The following is a 20,862-nucleotide window of genomic DNA, read 5'->3' as shown; positions in this document are numbered from 1 at the left end:
CCAGTATCAACATAATATATAAATAAGTAAATATCTATGATCTGGCTACAGATATCTTTGTTCGTGAATTTTCAAAAGAAATTCGTAACAATGATACGATTTGATCAGTTTCGTGAGTCATTTTAAATATTTTTATCTTGAATAGATAAATAATCCAATAATAAATAATTTCGTTGTCTCGCGAAATCTTATATGTTTTGGAATTTCAAAATCAATCGTTTTTAAATGGGATAGTATAATTTTATCATCATCAAAGCATCGATAAATATAGAGAAATTTAATGAATTTGTGTGAAAATTATAATTTTGAATAGAAAATGCTCTATAATATTTATTCGAGACACAATTACGCCTCTTCTTAAACATTTTCTTCGTATTATCAAGAGCAACAGAGATATTTTTAATTCTGATATTGTTCCTAGGAAGCAATCCATGATACGTCTCATTGGGGATATATCAAGGATAGCTTGAACTACCTGTAGTATCTTCTCATCATAGTAACATCATCTCATTAAAATTAACTTCGTACAGAAGTTTAACCTTGGAAAGAAATATTGAATTGGCCAATTTTTTGGCTAAAAATCTTAACCAAGTTTTCTTATCCTTTTTTTTTAATTTAGAAAACAGTTCTATATGTAAAACTTTAGATAATATATTGTAACCATTTTATTCAATTTTTTATCATTTGTCAGGCAGCTTTACTTTTCTATTCCGAAGAAGTTTTCATTTTCTTCGGTGAGATGAGAAAAATGGGAAATTTCACGAAACTTCAATCTCTTCCAGATTTTCTTTTATTAAGAAAGAATTTTGTAGCATATTTTCGAAGAGAATCTTATTTGTTTGCTACAAAGGATTTCAAGATGAAAACGGCAGGGTGGACAAGGCAAGAGAGAGAGACATTTATGTCAAGTTATCACAATTTTCTACGAATAGTTGAAGAAATATGAAGTCGGCATTGTTCCAACACTATGTTCCTCTTACAATTAGTCTTAAACAATGAACCGGACGTGCATAATTAAATTGAACGATGTTCTGCCTCAAGAGCGGCCGTAAATGTCTAAATATTATAATTATAATTATAATTATACAAGTCTATAATATTATAACTTTATATAATATCATAACTATATATAAGTTTCTCAGAAAATCCATTATTACTTTACATGTATTGTAAAAATAAATTTAATGTCAATATGATTATACAATTGGCGAGATAAGAGCTTTAAGGAAAGTGTTATAAGAATTCTTATAGAATTTCTAAATGATTGTAGAAGACATACAAAATGAATAATAGAAAATTTAGTTTTTGAATTAATAGAGATAAGAATTATTTGAAAATAAATTATTAGGAAAAAGAAAAAGTTCAATAACGGTTTGACAGCACTCAGAAAATAAAATTCCATTGTATAGTGTGCCACTTCCTGAGGAAGAACATGTTGTACCTTCGATTTTACGCAAAATCGGTAGCTTATTGTTAAGATGCGAGCAGCAAAACAGGGAGACAGTGAGCATCAACATAAAAATCGGGTCATAAGTTACATCGAAATCTTACCATTATTCTACTCAGTTCTTGACACTTTTTGTCAATTGTTTCAATTGATTTACGAATATTTATAAGCATTTGATTATTCATAATATGTCTTTCCAACTCCATTAGTTGCACGTCGTGAATTTCTTGGAATAAAGATCAATCTTTGAATATCTTAATGACAGTCCGTTTTGGACTGTCCGTCTGGATCTTTTGTTTGGATCTGCGTGCATTTTGTTCAGCATTGTTATCGATTTTTCATCCATTTTTCATCTTCGCCATCATCATTTGTTAGAAAAATGGATCGTTTTTGTTACGTTTAAGCAAGAGATCAAAATTGATTAATGGACTAAGTTTTTTTCGATCAGTTCTTAAGATACTCAAGTATCACAGTTAAGTTTGCGAAAATAATTTTCAACGGATTTCGATATAATATATATTCATCAATGTTTTGATTCAATCAACTTTGGTCAGTTGTCCCGTGAGAACTTTTGACAAACAAATTTTCTGCACAAAACTGTAATGAACGAATAACAACCAATATATGTGTATCAGGCTGGTGATAGTCGAAAATTATTCTATTTGTATTTATTGTGTACATGTATAGAATAATTTTCGACCATCACCATCTTGATATTAATTTGTTCTAAACACTGTTATACAATGATTTACGAAACTGATCGAATGTACTATAATATTTATCTATGAATAACTAATACAAAGGAGGCAAACGATGAAAACGGCCTTTCAATATCAATATAACATATAAACAAACAAATATCTATGATCTTGCTTTAGATATCTTTGGTTACGAATTTTCAAAAGAAATTTACAATGATTTAATCTTAATCAGTTTCATGAAATCATGAGTCATTATATATTTATCAGAAAATGCGCTAGTTATCTACTCGGTCTTACAATATAACTCTCCATTAAAACTGAAACGCTATCTTACATGCTTAAATTAAATAATTCTCTAATTACGTAAGATGTATATTTATGTACATATGTATGTCTTCCAATTAAAAGAATAACTTTTTTGCGAGAGGCGTATATAAACATACATCCGATCGTTAATGAGAAAGTATATGTGTGATTATATTCTCGGCACATGGTGAACAATTTTTGATTGTAATACATCGTACAATAACGCTGCAACATCGATTACAAATGATCCAAAGACCAAGATTATAGAACCTCTTATTTGTCCAGAGATGCTAGATGACTTGGTGGCAGAATGATTAAGTGAGAAATTTAGGTTTGATTTCCAGTTTTATTATTAAAAAATATATAAAACTCATAAAAATGATTACTAGGCCCCGTTCAATGACCGAATATCTATATTTATTTATGCTAGAAAAATATAATTTTCTTATAATAGAAATAAGAGAAAAAATAAAAACTAATACAACTTGATAAATAAAGTGTAGTACTGCATACTATTTTCTTCGAAGATCCTAAATAATAAAAGGAAGAATAGTTGGTCCAATATTTAAAATCAAACGTCTCTTTGAAATGTGAGATAGACTTATAATTATTTTATGTACTATCTTTAAGATAGTACATAATCCGATCCGCATCGCTGCTGTAGAACACATCTCTATCTTCTTCGACTCCGAAAGAGCGTTTAACAATATCAGTCATCATGTTTTAATAAACAAGCTGAGGTATATTTGAATTTTTCTTGTTCTGCATTTCGCTGGATATATGTCTATTTAAATTAGAGAAAATAAACTTCGAGTTTCAGTCATTAAAGAGACAGAAATCGCTATTTTGACTTGTGTACTTCTAAGTTCTGTCTGTTCTGGTATATTGCTAAGTATTGGAGTCTTTGTTATTCGTTCTTTATCTAACGGTCTTTAACAAAGTGTTAAAGCATTGCAAGTAAAATTTTTTAACTGATGACTTACATGCATATTGAATCAAGAAATCTACGTGACACGAAGTCGAAGACTGTCAATTAATTAACTGAGCAACTAATAAGCTTACTTTATCCAAAAAAGCGTAGTTATAATTTTAGACATCAATAATATCTTACTTGACGAGTTTTTCTTATTGTAGTGGTTATATTATCATACCACGTATTGACCTTGTGAAACATCTTATCTTATGCATCTTGCCTTGAGAGAAAAAAACACATGCGTGTGCATATATAAAAATATTATAATACATTTTATTAATTTTTTTATATTATTATTCTAGCTTCTAAAAAGGATGTAAAAATGTATTATAATATATTAGAGTATATACTTAGATCTTCTCTTAATAAATAAAGATTTATTCGCTCGTTTCCTTTATTTCTCTCTCTAATAAATATATAACTATTTTTTATATATAAAGAACATATTTCGATATAAAGAACCGGAAACCCTTTCATATCGCGATCATTAAGAATTCCGCTTTCGTCGTACATCCTGAGTGTAATATGTATATGGGATGTCAACTTATCTTTCATGTTAGCCTTGGCGCTCATGTTAATCGCCGAGTGAAACTTTAAAAGCACAGGTGCTGATGTATCTGCCCTCATTTTAATGTTGGTCGTATAGCTATCAGCTTACGCATATTCGCATGTAATATGAAAAAATCAACCTTGCCGTGAGGTACATGTGGAATCTATTAAGCATGCGTCGTTTAGCAAATATATACGTATAATCATCCGAATAATATCTATGAATTAATATATCAGTTATAGATAGAAAAAGTGACTTGTTATTTATCAATTTTTATCATTTTATTTTGCAGGAGAAGAAAATGACTTTACATCAGACGGCGAAGAGAGCGGTGGTGGAGGAGGAGGTGGCGAGGAAGCCGTGGATCTCACAGCGACGAGATCTCATCAGGGCGATGATGATCCTATGGAAGAGGATGAGGAAGAAGGTATCGATGAGCAAGACGAGCAGGATGAGGACGAGGAGGGCTCGCGCAAACAGATACATCATCGCCAAGATGCGGAGAACAATAATAACTTTGTGGAGAGCGGTCTACCTACCGCCATATTCCCGCCCGCTGGAACTAGTCACGTCACCCTCGAAGCCCTTCAGAATACAAAAGTGGCGGTCGCCCAGTTCGCCGCCACTGCCCTCACTGGGGCAGACAGTGAAGCGGCGCTGCAAGACTTGGCATTTCTGGAAAACACGCTGTGCACCCTTCAGAATCAACAGGTATTACAATTACAGCTGATTCGACAACTTCAGCAACAATTATTGATCACTCACGGGCAACCGGTAATGCAATCGTCGGCGACGGAGCCAACTGATAGCAAAGAGGCTTCGTCGTCCCCTATTATTCATCCGAAACCATTGTCGAGTCTCGCGTCACCTCCTTCTTCTCGTCCGCCGAGTCATCATCAGCAAACATCACCGGCGCCGCTGACGCCGAATCTGCTTCAGGAACGACCCACCTCGACGAGCAGCGCATCTCCTTTGAATCTACCCCTATCGTCGTCCGGCGCGACGTCGACCGTCATCACGACCACCAGCAGCCAAATGCCGATGCCACATCAAATGCCGCCGCTCTGCTCGATAAGCGCTTCCCTTGCTTCATCGATCATAACGAATACCGATCCGCCGCCGCTTCACGAGCCAAACACTCTGGACATTCTTCAAAAGCGTACTCAGGAGGTATTGGATAACGCGAGTCAAGGGCTAGCCAACAATTTGGCCGACGAGCTCGCGTTTAGAGGCAAGGGCTCGCGACTCTCTCCTTACGATTCAAAATCGAGCGGTGGTCGCGGCGAGCCCTTCTTCAAGCATCGATGTCGCTTCTGCGGCAAAGTCTTCGGTAGCGACTCGGCGCTACAAATCCACATACGATCCCACACAGGTGAGCGACCCTTTAAGTGCAACGTATGTGGCAGTCGGTTCACGACCAAGGGCAACCTGAAGGTCCACTTCCAAAGGCACACGGCCAAATTTCCACACGTTAAGATGAACCCGAATCCCGTTCCAGAACATTTAGATAAATACCACCCACCCCTCTTGCAGCAAATCGCTTCCGGGCAGAGACCGATGCCGTCCCCACCGCCGCCGCCACCACCATCCTCTCATCACCCCTCGTTTCATCCGGCAACAACGCACGGTTTCCTCCCACCACAACCGCCCATGCCTTTGAGTCTCACCTTATCCAATATGACGCCTCTTTACCGGTCCCCAGTTATTAATCACCGGGACGATCAAGATGTGCCGGAGAATCTTAGTAAAGTACCCATAACCACCGCTCCACAGACATCTCCCACTTCTCCCGCTGCCATGTTGAATTCTCGTCATTCCTTTCACGACAATCTCCATCAACAACATCAAAAGCAGCAGCTTGAGCAGAGAGAGGAGATAAAGCTCGAGCAGAGATCGCCCGGGCAGGAGCAGTATCAACAGCGACCGATGAGCCGGGAAGGCGCCGAGCGAATAACACCCAAGAGAGAACCTGAGGAAGCGGAAGAAGCCGCGGAGGAGGAGAGCGAAGATTTTGAGGAAACCACGAGACGATACCTCAATTCACCCCAATCCGCGAATCCACCGTCCCAGCCGCAAACGTACGAGGATTGTAGTATGGACAGCAAGATCAGCGGACGTTTAGAGGGCGACGGAGAGATGGAAGTGGACGAGGAGACAGAAGAGCAACCTGAGAACCTTTCGGGCAGAGGTACGATCAATCGTTTGCCTCAACAGATCATGGCGTACCCGGGAGCATCGCCGGCTAGCAGTAGCGCGAGTAGCGGTAGTCTGCAGACATCCTTCGCCGGAATCCTGTTTCCAGGTCCGCCGGCTCATCATCAAATTCCCGGTCTTCCTGTTTCGACCCAGGCAGGACCAACTATGACGTCCGTAAGCGAAATGATCGATCCGTCCAAGGATCCAGCGATTTATTCGACTTTACTACCGCGGCCTGGCAGTAATGACAATTCCTGGGAGAGCTTGATCGAAATAACGAAAACTTCGGAGACGTCCAAGCTGCAGCAACTAGTCGACAATATCGAGCACAAGCTGAGCGATCCTAATCAGTGCATCGTTTGCCACAGAGTGCTCTCGTGCAAGAGCGCGTTGCTGATGCATTATCGCACTCATACCGGTGAGCGTCCCTTCAAGTGTAAAATTTGCGGTCGCGCTTTCACGACGAAGGGCAATCTGAAGACCCACATGGGAGTGCACAGAGCTAAACCACCGCTCAGAGTGTTGCACCAGTGTCCAGTGTGTCACAAGAAATTCACGAACGCTCTCGTATTGCAGCAGCACATACGCCTTCATACCGGGGAACCTACCGATCTCAGCCCGGAACAGATCCAAGCTGCAGAAGTGAACGAGTTCCCACCCGGTTACCATCCGCTGGCGTCTTTCCTCCCGCAAGGATTTCCGCCGCTACATCCGACCGGCGCGAGCTTCTCCTTGGGATTCCCACCATCCAGGCAAACGGCCATCGAGCAACATTCGCACGAAAGCGACATTGACGCGAAAGAGGAGTCTCAGCACCAACGACAGAGATTTATGGAGGAGCACAGCGAAGAGATGGAAGATCAGGAAGACGAGGAGCAAGATCACAGAGAGGACGACGAGAGGTGCGAATTGAATCGCGACAGGCGTAGCGTCGAAGTCGAAGAGGAGCAGGACCACGAGAGTCAAGATACGACCGAGCACAAGGACGTGACGCTTCCTATATTTTCGACCTCGTTGGCGGCGCTCGAGAATCAAGTGAGGACCATCACGACGACGGCCACGACTGCGAATGTGGCCAGGTCGCCGTCCTTTCACCGATACAACGGTAGCGAGAAGAGCACCAGCCCGCCGACCTCCGGTGCCCCGCTCGACCTAACACCCCGCGCTTCGTCCACACCAGCGTCGGTGGCCTCAGCATCGCCGACGCCGCCACCCCAGACCGCGCCGCATCATCCACCGAATCCCTTCGGCATGTTCGCGGGTCTACTTCAAGCGGTCTCGTCCTCTCCTACCACCAGCACGATAGGCACGTCGAACATAAACAGCGTCACCTCGATGAATGCCGTCAACCCGGGAAGCGGGCCCGGCAGCGGACCACTAGCCTCGCTGACCACTTCGGCGGTACTAGCCGCATCGTCGACTTACAATCCGCTCGGCCTAGCTGTCGGAGGCCCAGCAGGTAGGAACTGCTAGCATCAGGGCGGGCTGCGGTTCCTGCTACACCTTGTCCCTCGTCCGAACTATGATCACGATTCTTTACTGCGAATCGCTAAGTCCAGTATCGCCGAGTATACCTATCTCCGTGACGTATCCGTCTTGTCCAGTCTCATGTCAATGTCCTGTTTGTGGTGTAGCTGGACCTAGCACTCCCATTCTCCCGTTATATAACTTTCTTCTTCTTGTTATCTTCGTTTTAATAATCATCTTTATTTCTTTCTCTTTATCTCTTTTTTTATGTTTACTATGTATCTATAATATTACTATATATCTATGTTATTATTATTCTCCTTATCGTTTTATTTTTCTATATTTCTCTTAATGTTATGCGATAATTTCTGTTTCTCATTGTATTCACGCTAACTCTTGCGATGCCGCGTCACGTTTATACAATGTGTAGAATGTCTTTGTGATTTTCGTCGTATTTAGAGCGGTACAATTTCGGTTTACTTATTTTGGTTTATTCATTTATTTTTTTATTTTTTTTTTATTTAGAAAACTAAAAGTGAAGACTCGGCCTCAGTATTAGAAAACGGCTGGAAGTTAATCATTCCACATTAATACAATAACGATTGATGTCCGCTCACATTGGAAAAGATACAAAAAAAGCAAGGCAAGTAGGCAAGTAGGTTTTGTCTGAGATATTTAAAAAATGGCAAAAGATAGCGAGCAATAATAGGGAATATTCTTCAATTTTATTAACTATTTCTATTAACTTGAAAGAGATAGCAACATATTTATAACTCAAATTAATAACGATGATATACATCATAAATATCAGTCGTTTTGTAATGCGTTAAAGTAATTTCTTACCGGTAATTATACCAGTATTTTTACTTTATTATTAAACTTAATGTCGCGTCTTTATTTAGGATGTGTTTAACACTTTTAATACTCACATGCATGTTAGGAAATAAATGTGATAAATATGTATACGATATTTACAGAATATTATAATGCATACAAGTTTTATACGATGAAGCTTAGAGCAAGTTAGAATGTGGATCTAACAATAATATAATTGAATACTGAGGGTGACTGAATATATAGTTCAGTTTGTTACATAAAAGTGTATTAGAAATAGATTAGTTTTTTATTTTATTTTTAATGAATGCTCTATAAAAAAAGAGAGGGGGCAGTTTAGTTCGATATGTTTCATTTAGTTCGTAGTCAATTGACAGCTGAAGAGGACCTAAGTTTCTACTTTTGTGGGAACTAATTCTCGGAAGATTATATCTGAGAAAACATTAACGCGAATAAGAAACCAATATAACTATATCTACAAAATGATTTTAGAAACACTAAAATGTACAAAGTAAAAAGTACAAAGCGATTATTGTGTCGCACTGATATTTGCACTTATCTGTTTATATTGGTGTATTATATTGGTATAATGATTAAATTATTTTATAAAAAAGAAAATTAACGTTTCACCTGGTTTTAAAATAAATGTGATAAAAATTTATCCTTCCCATATCCTTCCCCACGATTACGACTTAAATATATATTATCAAGATCATAATATTGAGTACCGTAATACAAATTTTAACTGATGCTTATTATTAATCATTTACTATTCATTTCAAAGCTATATTAACAAAAGGAAATAATAAGGCTTGCAATAAAGAATGATATAAAATGTAATATAGTAATTGTCCGTTGTAACATGCATTTTTTAGTAACAGAGTTCGTCACTGTTTTCATTAAATGCAAAGTGCAAATGCAAATGCAAAGTGAATACATAAATAAGTTAGTTTCAGATAAAGATTAGGTTCGATTAAGGCACTAGTCTTGTTTTTTTTTTAGCTGAATTTTTTGCACGATTAATCTTCTCATTTCTTCTCCAACACAAAAAGAAAAAGAGAAAAAATGAACCGTGCAAGTTAAGCTAAAAAGAACAAGCCTACTAATTATTGCGCGATATAAAGTACGTTTCTTTTAGATTTTAAAGTAGAATTTTATATAAAATATTTAAAGATTTCAAAAATTGAAAAGTGAATGTGTAGGCGGAGAACAGGCAAAGCCAGCATTGCCAAACTAAATCGTAAATTAATGAAATTGAAATTTTTTTCAGAATGGAATGTAGGGAAAAGGCCCCTTCTCCCTTTTTACATACTTACACTTTTACTTATCAATTTTTAATCTCTAACCTTACAATCCTTATTTAAAATCTATTTATATTCGATACCGCATCTTCTTATTTGATATTTATTTTTATTCAATACTTGTTAACCAACTTTATTTATGTATTAACAATTTTTTAATAAATAAACGACGACTTCAATCTTCATCTTTATTACAGTACTCAGGATAATGGCCTTGACAATACACGTTATTGGAAAAGAATACTGGGAAATAAACTTTTATCATAATTTCTTTTTGTATTTATTCTCTTGCACCACAATTCACTCTCATCTTTTCTATTATTCTGTTTCATTTTATTTAGATACATTTTTTTCGTAGTTATTAGTAAATACCTGCTGGGATTGTGAAAGCCAATTTTATCAGTTTTTTTTAAAGGCATAATTTTAATTGTTAACATACGTAAATACGTGGCAGTCGAATACGTTAAAGAAAAGCGCGATCAGCATAGCTTTTAAATTACTTGTTATTAATTTTTTGTTATAAAATTATGATGATAAAGATACATTTATAGTGCTCGATTACAACTAAGCCGCGATTACATTAACTATTATCAATAGCCACTTGATATCTTCGACATATAATTTTTATATATATCAAAGCATAATTTTGAAATATAGATCGCTAAATTATTAATACGACACAATGGCTTGGCAATGATCGTATTCGTATCATAAAGTTTCATCTTTGTGAGAGCTCAAACATTTTTAATGGAATTAGTGTCAGGCAACAGAAAAGATCAATTAAGACAGACTAGTCCATCTTTGATGCTTCATAGCAATCTCTTACTGACAATTCTCATCTTTTAATACTGTATTCGAAAAATCGTGACATCTAATAAACATTTTAAGACAAAGTTTGAATAGCTGTCATACTTTTATCACATACTAATTGTTCCATTTATGTGAAGAAAAAATTGCCACTATATTTGTCAAGAGCCTTTGATAATTAACGCGTTAAAAATATCGTTCTTCTTAAAAAGATACAAAGCCAACTGAGTCTTCTTCTATAACGCGTCCTAAATTAGAATTTCTTTATTTCATGCAGAACGTCTTCGCTAATGAGATTCACATAAAAGTTATGCTGATCACGTTCTTCTTTGACAGACTGTATATCACGTTTTAGGAATTGCGAAAAAAAATACATAATATACGGGTCATTGATAGAGCAAAACGGGAACGCGATGTATTAAAAATTTCGAAATGTCGAAATATATACGCATACGAAGGTTCGAATCGAAAATGTAAAGAGATACAATTTGTTACAGTGCGTGGCAACACCACATGTAAATTCTGCTACAAGACGTTCGCGTGCCAATCTGCATTGGAGATTCATTACCGGAGCCATACGAAGGAGCGACCTTTCAAATGCACCATATGCGATCGAGGTTTTTCTACGAAGGTAATTAAATATATTTTACCTCGAAAGCGAATATTGCGAATTGCTAATATTTCTCTCTTTCTCTCTCTCTTTCTTACTCCCATTCTTGTTTGTATATGTCGTCTTTTTTGTGACTCATATTTCGATGTCGTAATACCTTGTTGATTGTGACACGTTTGATTATCTCGATATTATATCTTGATATCTGCATTTAGGAATATCCTCTGCTATAGGAATATTATTTTATTTGAATAATTTCCACACAAAAACAGACAGATTTATGTTGGAATTGATATAACTTAAGCTCCAAACTTCTCGAAACTGTTAGGAGGCATCATAAAACAATGTTGTTTAGAAATATCTGCACATATCTTCAATCATGATTGTATAATACCTTGCTAAAAATTCGAATTAAATATTGTTACTTTCAGAAAAATTATCATCCTACTTTACTTCCAAAGAATATATCCTGAATGGAATGCTCAGATACCCTACGATAAATACAAGTACAAGAGAGAAAAATATGCACAAATATGTTAATCTTTCGTATGTTCAGTTGACGTAAATAAAAAGCACTCTGCATACACATTTATTTAAATCTGAAGCATTAGTTTAAGTTCAAGTTGTTGACCACCACATAAAATTTCCAGAGATAATATTGTTGCAAAATTTGTTCTGGAATATGTACGTTGAATGATAAAACTATTAAAAATAATATATTATACATACATATATATCAGCATTATCGCTAGCACTAACGCACTATGAAAATATATGCCAGTCTTTAAGGATAAGTCGACAATAAAACGTTAAAAATCGCTAATTAAATATTAGAAATACCTCATTCGTCACGCAAAGCTTCTCCTGATATATCTATTCACACCACTTCTATACTCTTCTCGTTGTTCTGCTGTACTTTCAGAACGATGATTCCGGTCAGCAAGTATGTTCCTGCGCGGACCAACCCTTCGCCGCGAAGGGTCCGATCCTCCCACAACCCAATCCCCAATATCGGTCGTACCCGGCGAGACCGGCCGCCGGAAATAGTGAGAAACCGAAACGCAGGCGGCGGCGGCCTGAGGAACGGAAGAACCGGGGGCGGACAGGAACAGGAGGGGGGCGAAGGCTGACGTCTGTTTATCCTGCCGTCCGCCTGCCCCCGCTGATGCCACCCGCCCTCGGACTTCTACCCTCGGACCACGTCTTCCTGGTAAGAGCCTCCTCTACCAGCAAGCGTACACGCGTTCGTTCTCATCTCGTGCAGTCGATAATGTCACGGCCAAGTCGCAATTATCTTTTTCCGCGTAATAATATTATTTCTTCCTTCTTGCGATTGAACTGAACGACTTAAATGCAATAATTCAAGACGTAATTATCGTGAGATTAAGCAAAATGTATACATCCGCGCAAAACACATGCGATAACTTTATCGGAATAATGCAACAACGTAAATATTGAATTACTTCGATTAAAAGAAAGTACCTTATAACGTGTTAAAATCCTTATGTAAAGTAACTTTAATATAAATATATAATTGCGAGATGACTTTCCCATTTAAAATAAAAGTATAAAGTCCCTCATGTATCTGTACTGTGGCGTTCAACGGCAATATTCGCAGATCGCTAATATATTGTACACAGATGCCACACATGAGCAACAATGTTACGACTGTTCTTTTCTAGGAATCGCAGTCAACTGCTTAATTAAATACAATAGAACGTGTTTTGATGCGCAGGGTAATATGAAGCAGCATATGTTGACTCACAAGATTCGCGATATGCCGCCACATCTGTTCAGCGATCCCAAGCATCAACAGCAGCAGCAGCAGCAGCAACAGCAGCAGCAACAGCAGCAGCAACCGCCGCAGCAACCGCCACAGCCGCAGCAGCAACCGCAGCCGCAACAGCAACAGGATCAGGAGACTTCCAGAAGTCCGATGTGCGTCGACGATTCGAGCCTACCGCCCCCACCTCCGCCACCTCCACCACCCCCGCCGATGCCACCAACGTCCATTGAGTCCACGATACCGGTAAAGAGATCGCCGGAGGGAGAGCTGCCGGCACCAAAGAGACCAGCCAGTAAGTATAATTTCGCTCGCGTTCGTTCGCTATCATAAGGAAAAGAAAGAAAAAAAAAAGAACTCAATCTGCTTCTTCATCGAGCGCCACCCGTATTATCCGAATTCAGCTTCGCTCGGCAGATCCGATATCTCATTGCTAACGCGTTGTCAATCACGATTGGCAGCCCCTCTCGCTAACGAACACCGTAGTTTTGGAGTACCCAAAACGCTGCTGCTTCGCAACACGCTTGCTAGCCTCTTCCCTTTTTGCCTCCTGTCCATCATTATTTCCACACGCTTCGGAATTTCTGTGTACACGCTGGATTGCTGGTGGCGGGTTACGCTCACTCTGTTCGTCCCGTCATTCATACAGGGCAAGTTGGATTTCTTGTGGCTATGGTAGCATCGTACTTTCCATTTCCGGTGTTATGACATGTATAATTATTATCTTATTAGCGTATAAAAAAAATAATAAAGCTTTGAAAAGACCGCTGAGTCTATTCATGCCGCACTTTTCTAATTTTTCATGATCCTCAGATTTTCAAATCAATTTTTAAAAGCCTCGGACTGAGACTTTTACGAAATAACGATCCTTTAATCATCTACCATATCGCATATCACTATCACGAAGTCAGGGGCAGTTTAGCGAAACCGTTATGTGTATTTGCAGGCGTGCAGAGCAAGCATTTGTGCCAGATTTGCAATAAGAATTTCTCCTCGTCCTCGGCGCTCCAGATTCATATGAGAACTCACACCGGCGACAAACCGTTCCGATGCACCGTCTGCCAGAAGGCGTTCACCACCAAAGGCAATCTCAAGGTATAACACCATTAATTTTTTAGCTGCCGTCAAAAGTCTGAGTCCCTTCTACAAGTCTCCCGAAAATCTCTTACTAACGCCAGCCTAGCCGCTACCGCTTCTACTAACGCCAAAAACGCGTAAACGTCGCTCGAGCTCGATGAAAGATCAGCGCCTACCCGATCGAGATCTGACGCGCGACACCGCCTCTGATCGTCTCTCTCTTGCTTTTCTACCGCAGGTGCATATGGGTACTCATATGTTCACCAACGGAACGTCACGTCGAGGTCGACGGATGTCGTTGGATATACCTCCCCTGCCAATCACGCCCAAGGACTCGGAGTTTCTGCAACGGCGACCGGACCTCTTTTACCCGTATCTTCCCGCGCCGTTCCTTAACGGCGTTCAGCAGAAGGTAATGCTTATACCGCTCGAAGCGAGAAGCTATTCCGCCGGCATAATTCAAAGACGATTATCGCGATAAGTTTCATAGACATCGAGAACGTATAAATCTTGCTATCCCTGATGGAAATATTTTACTAAAAATGTAATGAAAAATTTTACTGAAATGTATTTGAAATGTTCTTTCAATTGACCCCATTTCATTATTATTCGATTAATATTTTAATAAAAATTCAATCTTCAGTTAAATTTAGTACATTTCATGATATCTAATATTTCAAAAAATTTGTAATTACTTTTCAACAGTATAATTTAACTTTCCTTACATTTTACAGTATTGCCTACATTACATATCATAAAGACAATTATGATTTATTTTGAAATATATTCAGTAATTTTGCAATAACTTTCATTTCATTTTCATCGATTTTATAATACTTTCAGCAAAATATTTCCTTCAGGGATAAGTTTGTGTTACAATCAACTCCGTGTAAATTCGCGGAAATTTTTATTTTATCGCAATTTCGACCTTTATGTAACGATTGCTGTTCAACTTAAGACGTTTAACGGTACTTTACGTAACGATTGAACTCTAGAGGCGTCACGGGGAGCCGCATTAACGATCACCGTTTATTTTCATTTTTGTAGGTAATTGCCCTCGAATAAACCTAACCAGACGGCGTGCATTACTTACAGCTGAACGAGATTTCGGTGATTCAAAGTAGCAACGGGTTACCGCCTCATTCCTTGAACGCGGGCAAGTACGCGGCGAGCCTGTTCGGCTCGGTGTACGGTGCCGGCGGGGGTGGTTTCTCCCTGGACAAACAACCGATGGGACCGACCAGCAACGGGCCTCTGGATGGCAAGTCCGCGATACCTTCGGGATCCATGCTCTTCCAAACACCGTCGCCCTCGCACTCGCCCGGCGCGTCGTCCAACGGCGGCAATCAGACGTCCGCCAGCGTGTCCTGGACCGGCGATACCCTTCAACATCATTTTGACCGAGAAACACCGAGTAGAACCGAGAATGACGCCACCCCGCCCACAGCACGGCTACCACCGCCACCGGCGAGGGGAGAGGGATTAGCCGCGTGAAACTTAACGGATACATATCTTTCCATCTAACTGCACGAAAGGCGCGCGATCGTCCGTTCATAGCGGCCGAATCTCCGCCGCGTAAGAGGCTGATAATATAATCGATACAATTCTCTCAGACTGAATTAGTTTAGAAGAAGAAGAGAAGAGTCGCGACGAGCGAATGTTGACAGCGGGGGTAGTCTCGACCCCGCCATCCCTCCGTCCCAATCGGCGAAGGTTTACCATCGACTCATCTGGTCTTGCTAGATCATCAGGAGTGGAAGTTTTCAAACGCAATGATGCACCGCCTAGAAATGATTCCGCAAATCCCGGTCGGAACAGTTACAATATACAATGACTATTTTTTTCCGTGCTGTATCCGTGCTGCATTTCAAAGGAAGACAATCTTCGGAACTGAAAAATCGCCTAATTTCTCACGTCGGGAGAGCACGATCGGAACGATCACCGGGGACAATCGCGCGACCGAGCGTAGCTCGTTGGTGATACAGTTGCTTTTGGCATTTCTCTACGTACGAGTGACAACATATCCCTACGCCTCCCCTATCTCTCTCTCTCCTTCTCTTTCTCTCCCTCTATCTCTTCCTCTTCCTTCCTTGTCCCTTCCCACGCCCGGTAGTGGTTTTCAATGTCTGCAAGCGAAGACACCATGTTCCTATTATCGCGCTAGTCTTAATATGCGTAAAAGGGGTCGGTAGATTCCATCGATCCGTCGACGGCTTCCGAGTAGGCTAGGAGACACCGAGAGTTTCGACCTCGATACGGATACTCTCGATACGCGATGAGGCTCGACCGCGTCACCGCTGCCGCCGCTCGCGTTCATCGTTTATTCAAGCCGAAGCTCTCGCCGCGATGCGGGCGGCTGGGTGACGAGACGTTCCGCTTAAATATTGATCCCGCGCGCGTGCTCGATCGAGCCTCGTAAAACGTGCATAATAACGTATCTACGTTAACGATTCGCGAATCTCTCGCACGGGAGTCCCCGCGCTGAGACGCGACGCCTAGACTGAGCTCAGCTCGCGAGGGTAGGCGAGCGCAGGCATGTTGGAGCCGCAAGACACGTGGCGTCGCGTCCTTGCGGGCGTCCCCGACACAGTTCGACCGTCCATTCGCGACAGCGGTGGTCACCTCTCCGGGTTATCTAAGGCTACGTTATAAATACTTATATACATAACAATATATAAATATACATTAATATATATGCATATATATATACAAATACATGGAGTAGTATATATATGTGTATATATTATAAATATAAATATATAAATACATGATTATATATATGCGTATATATATACATATGTATACATACATACACTGTATTGATGCAATAGGGCGTCAATTGTGCGAGTTGTATATACGCGCGATTGTATATGTGTTGCTTCCGTTTGTTTACGATGTGTATGCGTGCGACGTGTATGTGCGATAGAAAAAAAAACGAAATTAGAACGAAACAAATGCGAGGATGATGGAGTGTAAGTGTAATTTAGGAAGCGGGCCCGGCAGCGCCCCTCGCTGTGATATGAGAGGAGCAGCCTGCAATCACTAAACCAATGTACTTATATCTTGTATTATAGTATTATAATAATGATAATAAATTTATTATCGTTTACACGCATGAATGAAACGTATGCAGGAGGTACAGCATGCGATGTATTGCGAATGTCTGCGAATGCCTCGGAATCAGTGAAATAATTAAAAAGAAATAGCAGTACTATTGCTAATTAAACGTCCATCCTCCATACATCATCGGCGATGTTTGTGTTGTCGTTGTAAATATTCATTATTTAACGAAATTAAAATATTAATTTTAACTTTATAAAATAAATATTAATATAACATTTAAATATTAATTATAATATTTATAATAAATATTATAAATGTTATAATATTTATTATTATAATTATAACAATAAAGTTACAAAAACAATTGTAATAAATATTATAATAATAAATTAGGATACTAAAAATTATTATAATATTTATTGCAATTTTTATTGGAATTGTTTGTATCCGCAGATGCACCGCCCATATTAATTTATATGGATTATATACAATGTTATTCATTTTTGTGAAACAAAAAGGAAATATCATTTGGATTGGAGGAATGATATGTCAGACGTTATTTAAAATTTTCGAAAACTTCTGACAAAGTCGTTTTTTATTTTATTTTTCAATTTTACGAATGATTCGAAACAAATATTTGTTAATTTATACAAATATGAGAGAGACTATGACTATACCATTGGCTATGTTTTAATATATTTTTTTAAACGCGATTGTAATTATTAGAAAGTTAATTATATTCTAATAATAATTTATAGAAGAATTTTAAATATTAATCTTTTATCTGTGATTTTTTAGTAAATAACTTTAGTAAAAAAAACATGTCTATGTAAGTAAAATATACATTACTACGACATTCGACACATTTTAACGGCATAACATTTACAAAGCATCTTTTACATTATTGATTGCGCGTAATTCAGCTCTTTTATCAAACGTCAATTGAAAATAGCCAATAATGACTTGGTACAATAGTATATAATCATTATTATCTATATCGTTATTTAATCAATTACTGAACGATCGAAGCATCGCCAATGAAACGTATACCACACATTTAAACGTGCACTAATTTATAATTTATTTATTATTCGCTTTTTTCGCGAAGTTCCGATTCTGGTACCTATCGTCTATGTACATCTACCGTATCCACATAAAAAATGTAATTCTTTACATAAATAATACCAAATATTTAATAAAATCGCATATGTAACAAACCAGATATTTTTTTTTTCTTAGAAAAAACATGACAATGTACGTTATATTGTCAACAACGGATCCAACATTGCGAAAAAATATTATTTGACTCGGTAACACAAAAATCTACCGTAATTTTAAACTTACCCTCCGCATTTGCAGAAGCAATATATTGAAACTCTCGCATGTAAATTTCACTTGATATAAAATTTGTAAACGAAATATTTTAAAGACTTGCGGTGGTTAACGATAAAGAATTATATTATGTGAATTAAATTGAAAATGAATGACTGAATTTTTATACGTGCGGAGGAAACTATTTATGTAGGGTGAACTCTGTTCGTCGAAAGGATTATTTATTGCCGCAACGCTAATTATTTTACTTCCGATTAACTTTCTTCGTAAATGTAGCCACGGTACACTTAAACATTTTATAATCATCTCTGAAATTCGTGAAAGGTCTGCGTGCATGTTAAATATGATATCGTAATCAGTATGACTGACACGAGATGAAATTTTACGTGTAATCGATCCTACATGTATGTACATATTCACAAGTTAATACTCGTGTAATACGGCTTCTATGTATCTTCTCCTTTTTAAGACGAAAAAGCCAACCTTACACGTAACACAGCGAATGTTACAGCGGTACATGCTACACGACGACACAACTAAAAATAAAGTGCGCGTGCAACTAGAAAAAGAAAACATATACGCACCTCCAGTGAACACACTTCGTCGATAGAACAATTCATCCGATTTCTAGTTAGAGAGAAAGATTAACAAGAGTTAGGGAAGATCCCGGAAGAACTCTCTTTCTCGTCGCGTAACGTTACCAAAAAAAGACAGGAAAAAGCACAAAAAAAAAAGAAGAAAACAAAATATGTCACTCGAAGCGAAATTGTCGCTTCTTCTAGGTACGTCGCGTCCGCGAAAAAATCAAAATCGCTGATAGCCGCTTGCTAACTTTACCAGTGCACAGTGTGTTCGTTCGTCTGCGGGAGGATGTGCCGAGAAACTTGCGAGTTCCGTTAGCCGTCGAGGTAGACTTGACTCGACCAAAGAAGAAAGAGCGATTGAACTTGATGCATCGAAGCATATCGACGTTTTGTACTTATCAAATCAGATTATATTTTTACGTTTTCGAAAAGGAAGGAGGCGTGCTGGAAAGAATGGGAAAAATATATATATCACCGGATAATATATTCGTCTTCGATGTGTAAGAGTAATCTTAATAGCGGCGGTGTAAATTTATTCGTATCGAGGAGAGAAGTGCAAGTTCGATGTGTGAACCGTTCAAACGTTTTACCGATTAATAATCCCGATCTTTAACCAACTGATTACCAATTGATAGTTGTTTTACGATATTATAGATCATTTTCTATGGACTTGTATATTTCGCAAAAATACACAAATACACAAATCTCCCGTAATAATTTCATAATAGCAATCCAGAAGCGAGACGATCTTTCGAGAATTAGAAAATCTTCCGCCACTTATATTCGACGTGATAATTAACATGACATATAAAAAAAATTACAGATTTTTCTGTAGAAGAAAATGTAATATTTCTTTCTCCGTTTCGAGAAAGTATATCGAAGGATGACGACCCTTTTACGAGCGAAGCGCGAAGAAAACTGTATTGTAAATAGCGAATGAGTGGCGAATAAATGGTCGGATAAGTATAGCAAAGCGATTAGCGAACAGTCGATGTACATCGTAAGTGTATTACCAAAATTTTCGTAATTTAACGATTGATACGCATTTAAGGGGCGCGCACACATGTACGCCGTATAAATATACTTTACATACGTGCGAATGAAACGTTGTATGACGCAAACGAAAAAAAATATCCCGACGGCCATTGACCTGGCGTAATGTCCTGTGAAATTGTCCAAGAAAAGTATTGCTTGTACGATCTTAAGTTACTGTAAATATTGTATAATCCATGTATAAACACGACTGTATTAGATAAAAGACCTATCATTGTAGTTAAATACGTTACGAATCATTATAACTATATCACTTCAACAATAAACCATTATTATGACGATGAAACAGTGAGACTTAAATCAACGGGGTTATTTATAAGCATAATGCTTCTTCTTTTATATAGAATTGATGGAATATTCAATTAAAAGTTACAATCTCGTAATGTTTTTTTAATACGGAATCTCTTACCTCTTTTAATTTAATATATTATAATTGTACGGCTAATTATTAACTGCAGTTACATAAATTTAATTGCTAATTCGTACTAATATTTTGATCTGAAGAATAATCAATACAAAAGAAGAGTTTACATTTTTTCTTTTTATCTTCAATTTTCTTAATTATTTCTTCGTTTTTTGTTGCCAATTCTTCTTTAAACATTTACTACTCACTATCTTTTTAACCTTGTGCCCTGACACATTCGAAAGTGGTAGCTTCAAGGTGAAGAAATATGACGCCAAGTGTGTACCTGATAGGTTTAATCTACACGAGGTAATATCCCCGTCGGTACGAAATCTACAAAAGCTATTACTTTTCATTTGTCAACATCATGGTTCA

General features: G+C 38.2%; 1 protein-coding gene across 3 annotated transcripts in view; it reads left to right on the top strand.

Annotated features, from left to right (window-relative positions):
- Nucleotides 1-20,370, top strand: part of Salm (spalt major) — a 72,692-nt gene extending 52,322 nt beyond the window's left edge. The window contains exons 2-8 of one of the 3 annotated variants that reach the window (XM_071710904.1): nt 4,270-7,632; nt 11,080-11,213; nt 12,115-12,402; nt 12,928-13,270; nt 13,922-14,070; nt 14,291-14,464; nt 15,148-20,370. In XM_071710904.1, the coding sequence (XP_071567005.1) occupies nt 4,270-7,632; nt 11,080-11,213; nt 12,115-12,402; nt 12,928-13,270; nt 13,922-14,070; nt 14,291-14,464; nt 15,148-15,546 (4,850 nt within the window). In that variant the 3' untranslated portion in view covers nt 15,547-20,370. The remainder of the gene's footprint in view (nt 1-4,269; nt 7,633-11,079; nt 11,214-12,114; nt 12,403-12,927; nt 13,271-13,921; nt 14,071-14,290; nt 14,465-15,147) is intronic. The other 2 variants (XM_071710905.1, XM_071710906.1) reach the window with 2 other exon arrangements.
- The last annotated feature ends 492 nt before the right edge of the window (nt 20,371-20,862 follow it).

The sequence above is a fragment of the Temnothorax nylanderi genome, unplaced genomic scaffold, assembly GCF_030848795.1.
Source record: "Temnothorax nylanderi isolate EJ_2023f unplaced genomic scaffold, tnyl_v1.0 TNYL_tig0093_pilon, whole genome shotgun sequence".
Taxonomy (NCBI): domain Eukaryota; kingdom Metazoa; phylum Arthropoda; class Insecta; order Hymenoptera; family Formicidae; genus Temnothorax; species Temnothorax nylanderi.
This window is presented reverse-complemented; position numbering and strand designations above follow the sequence as displayed.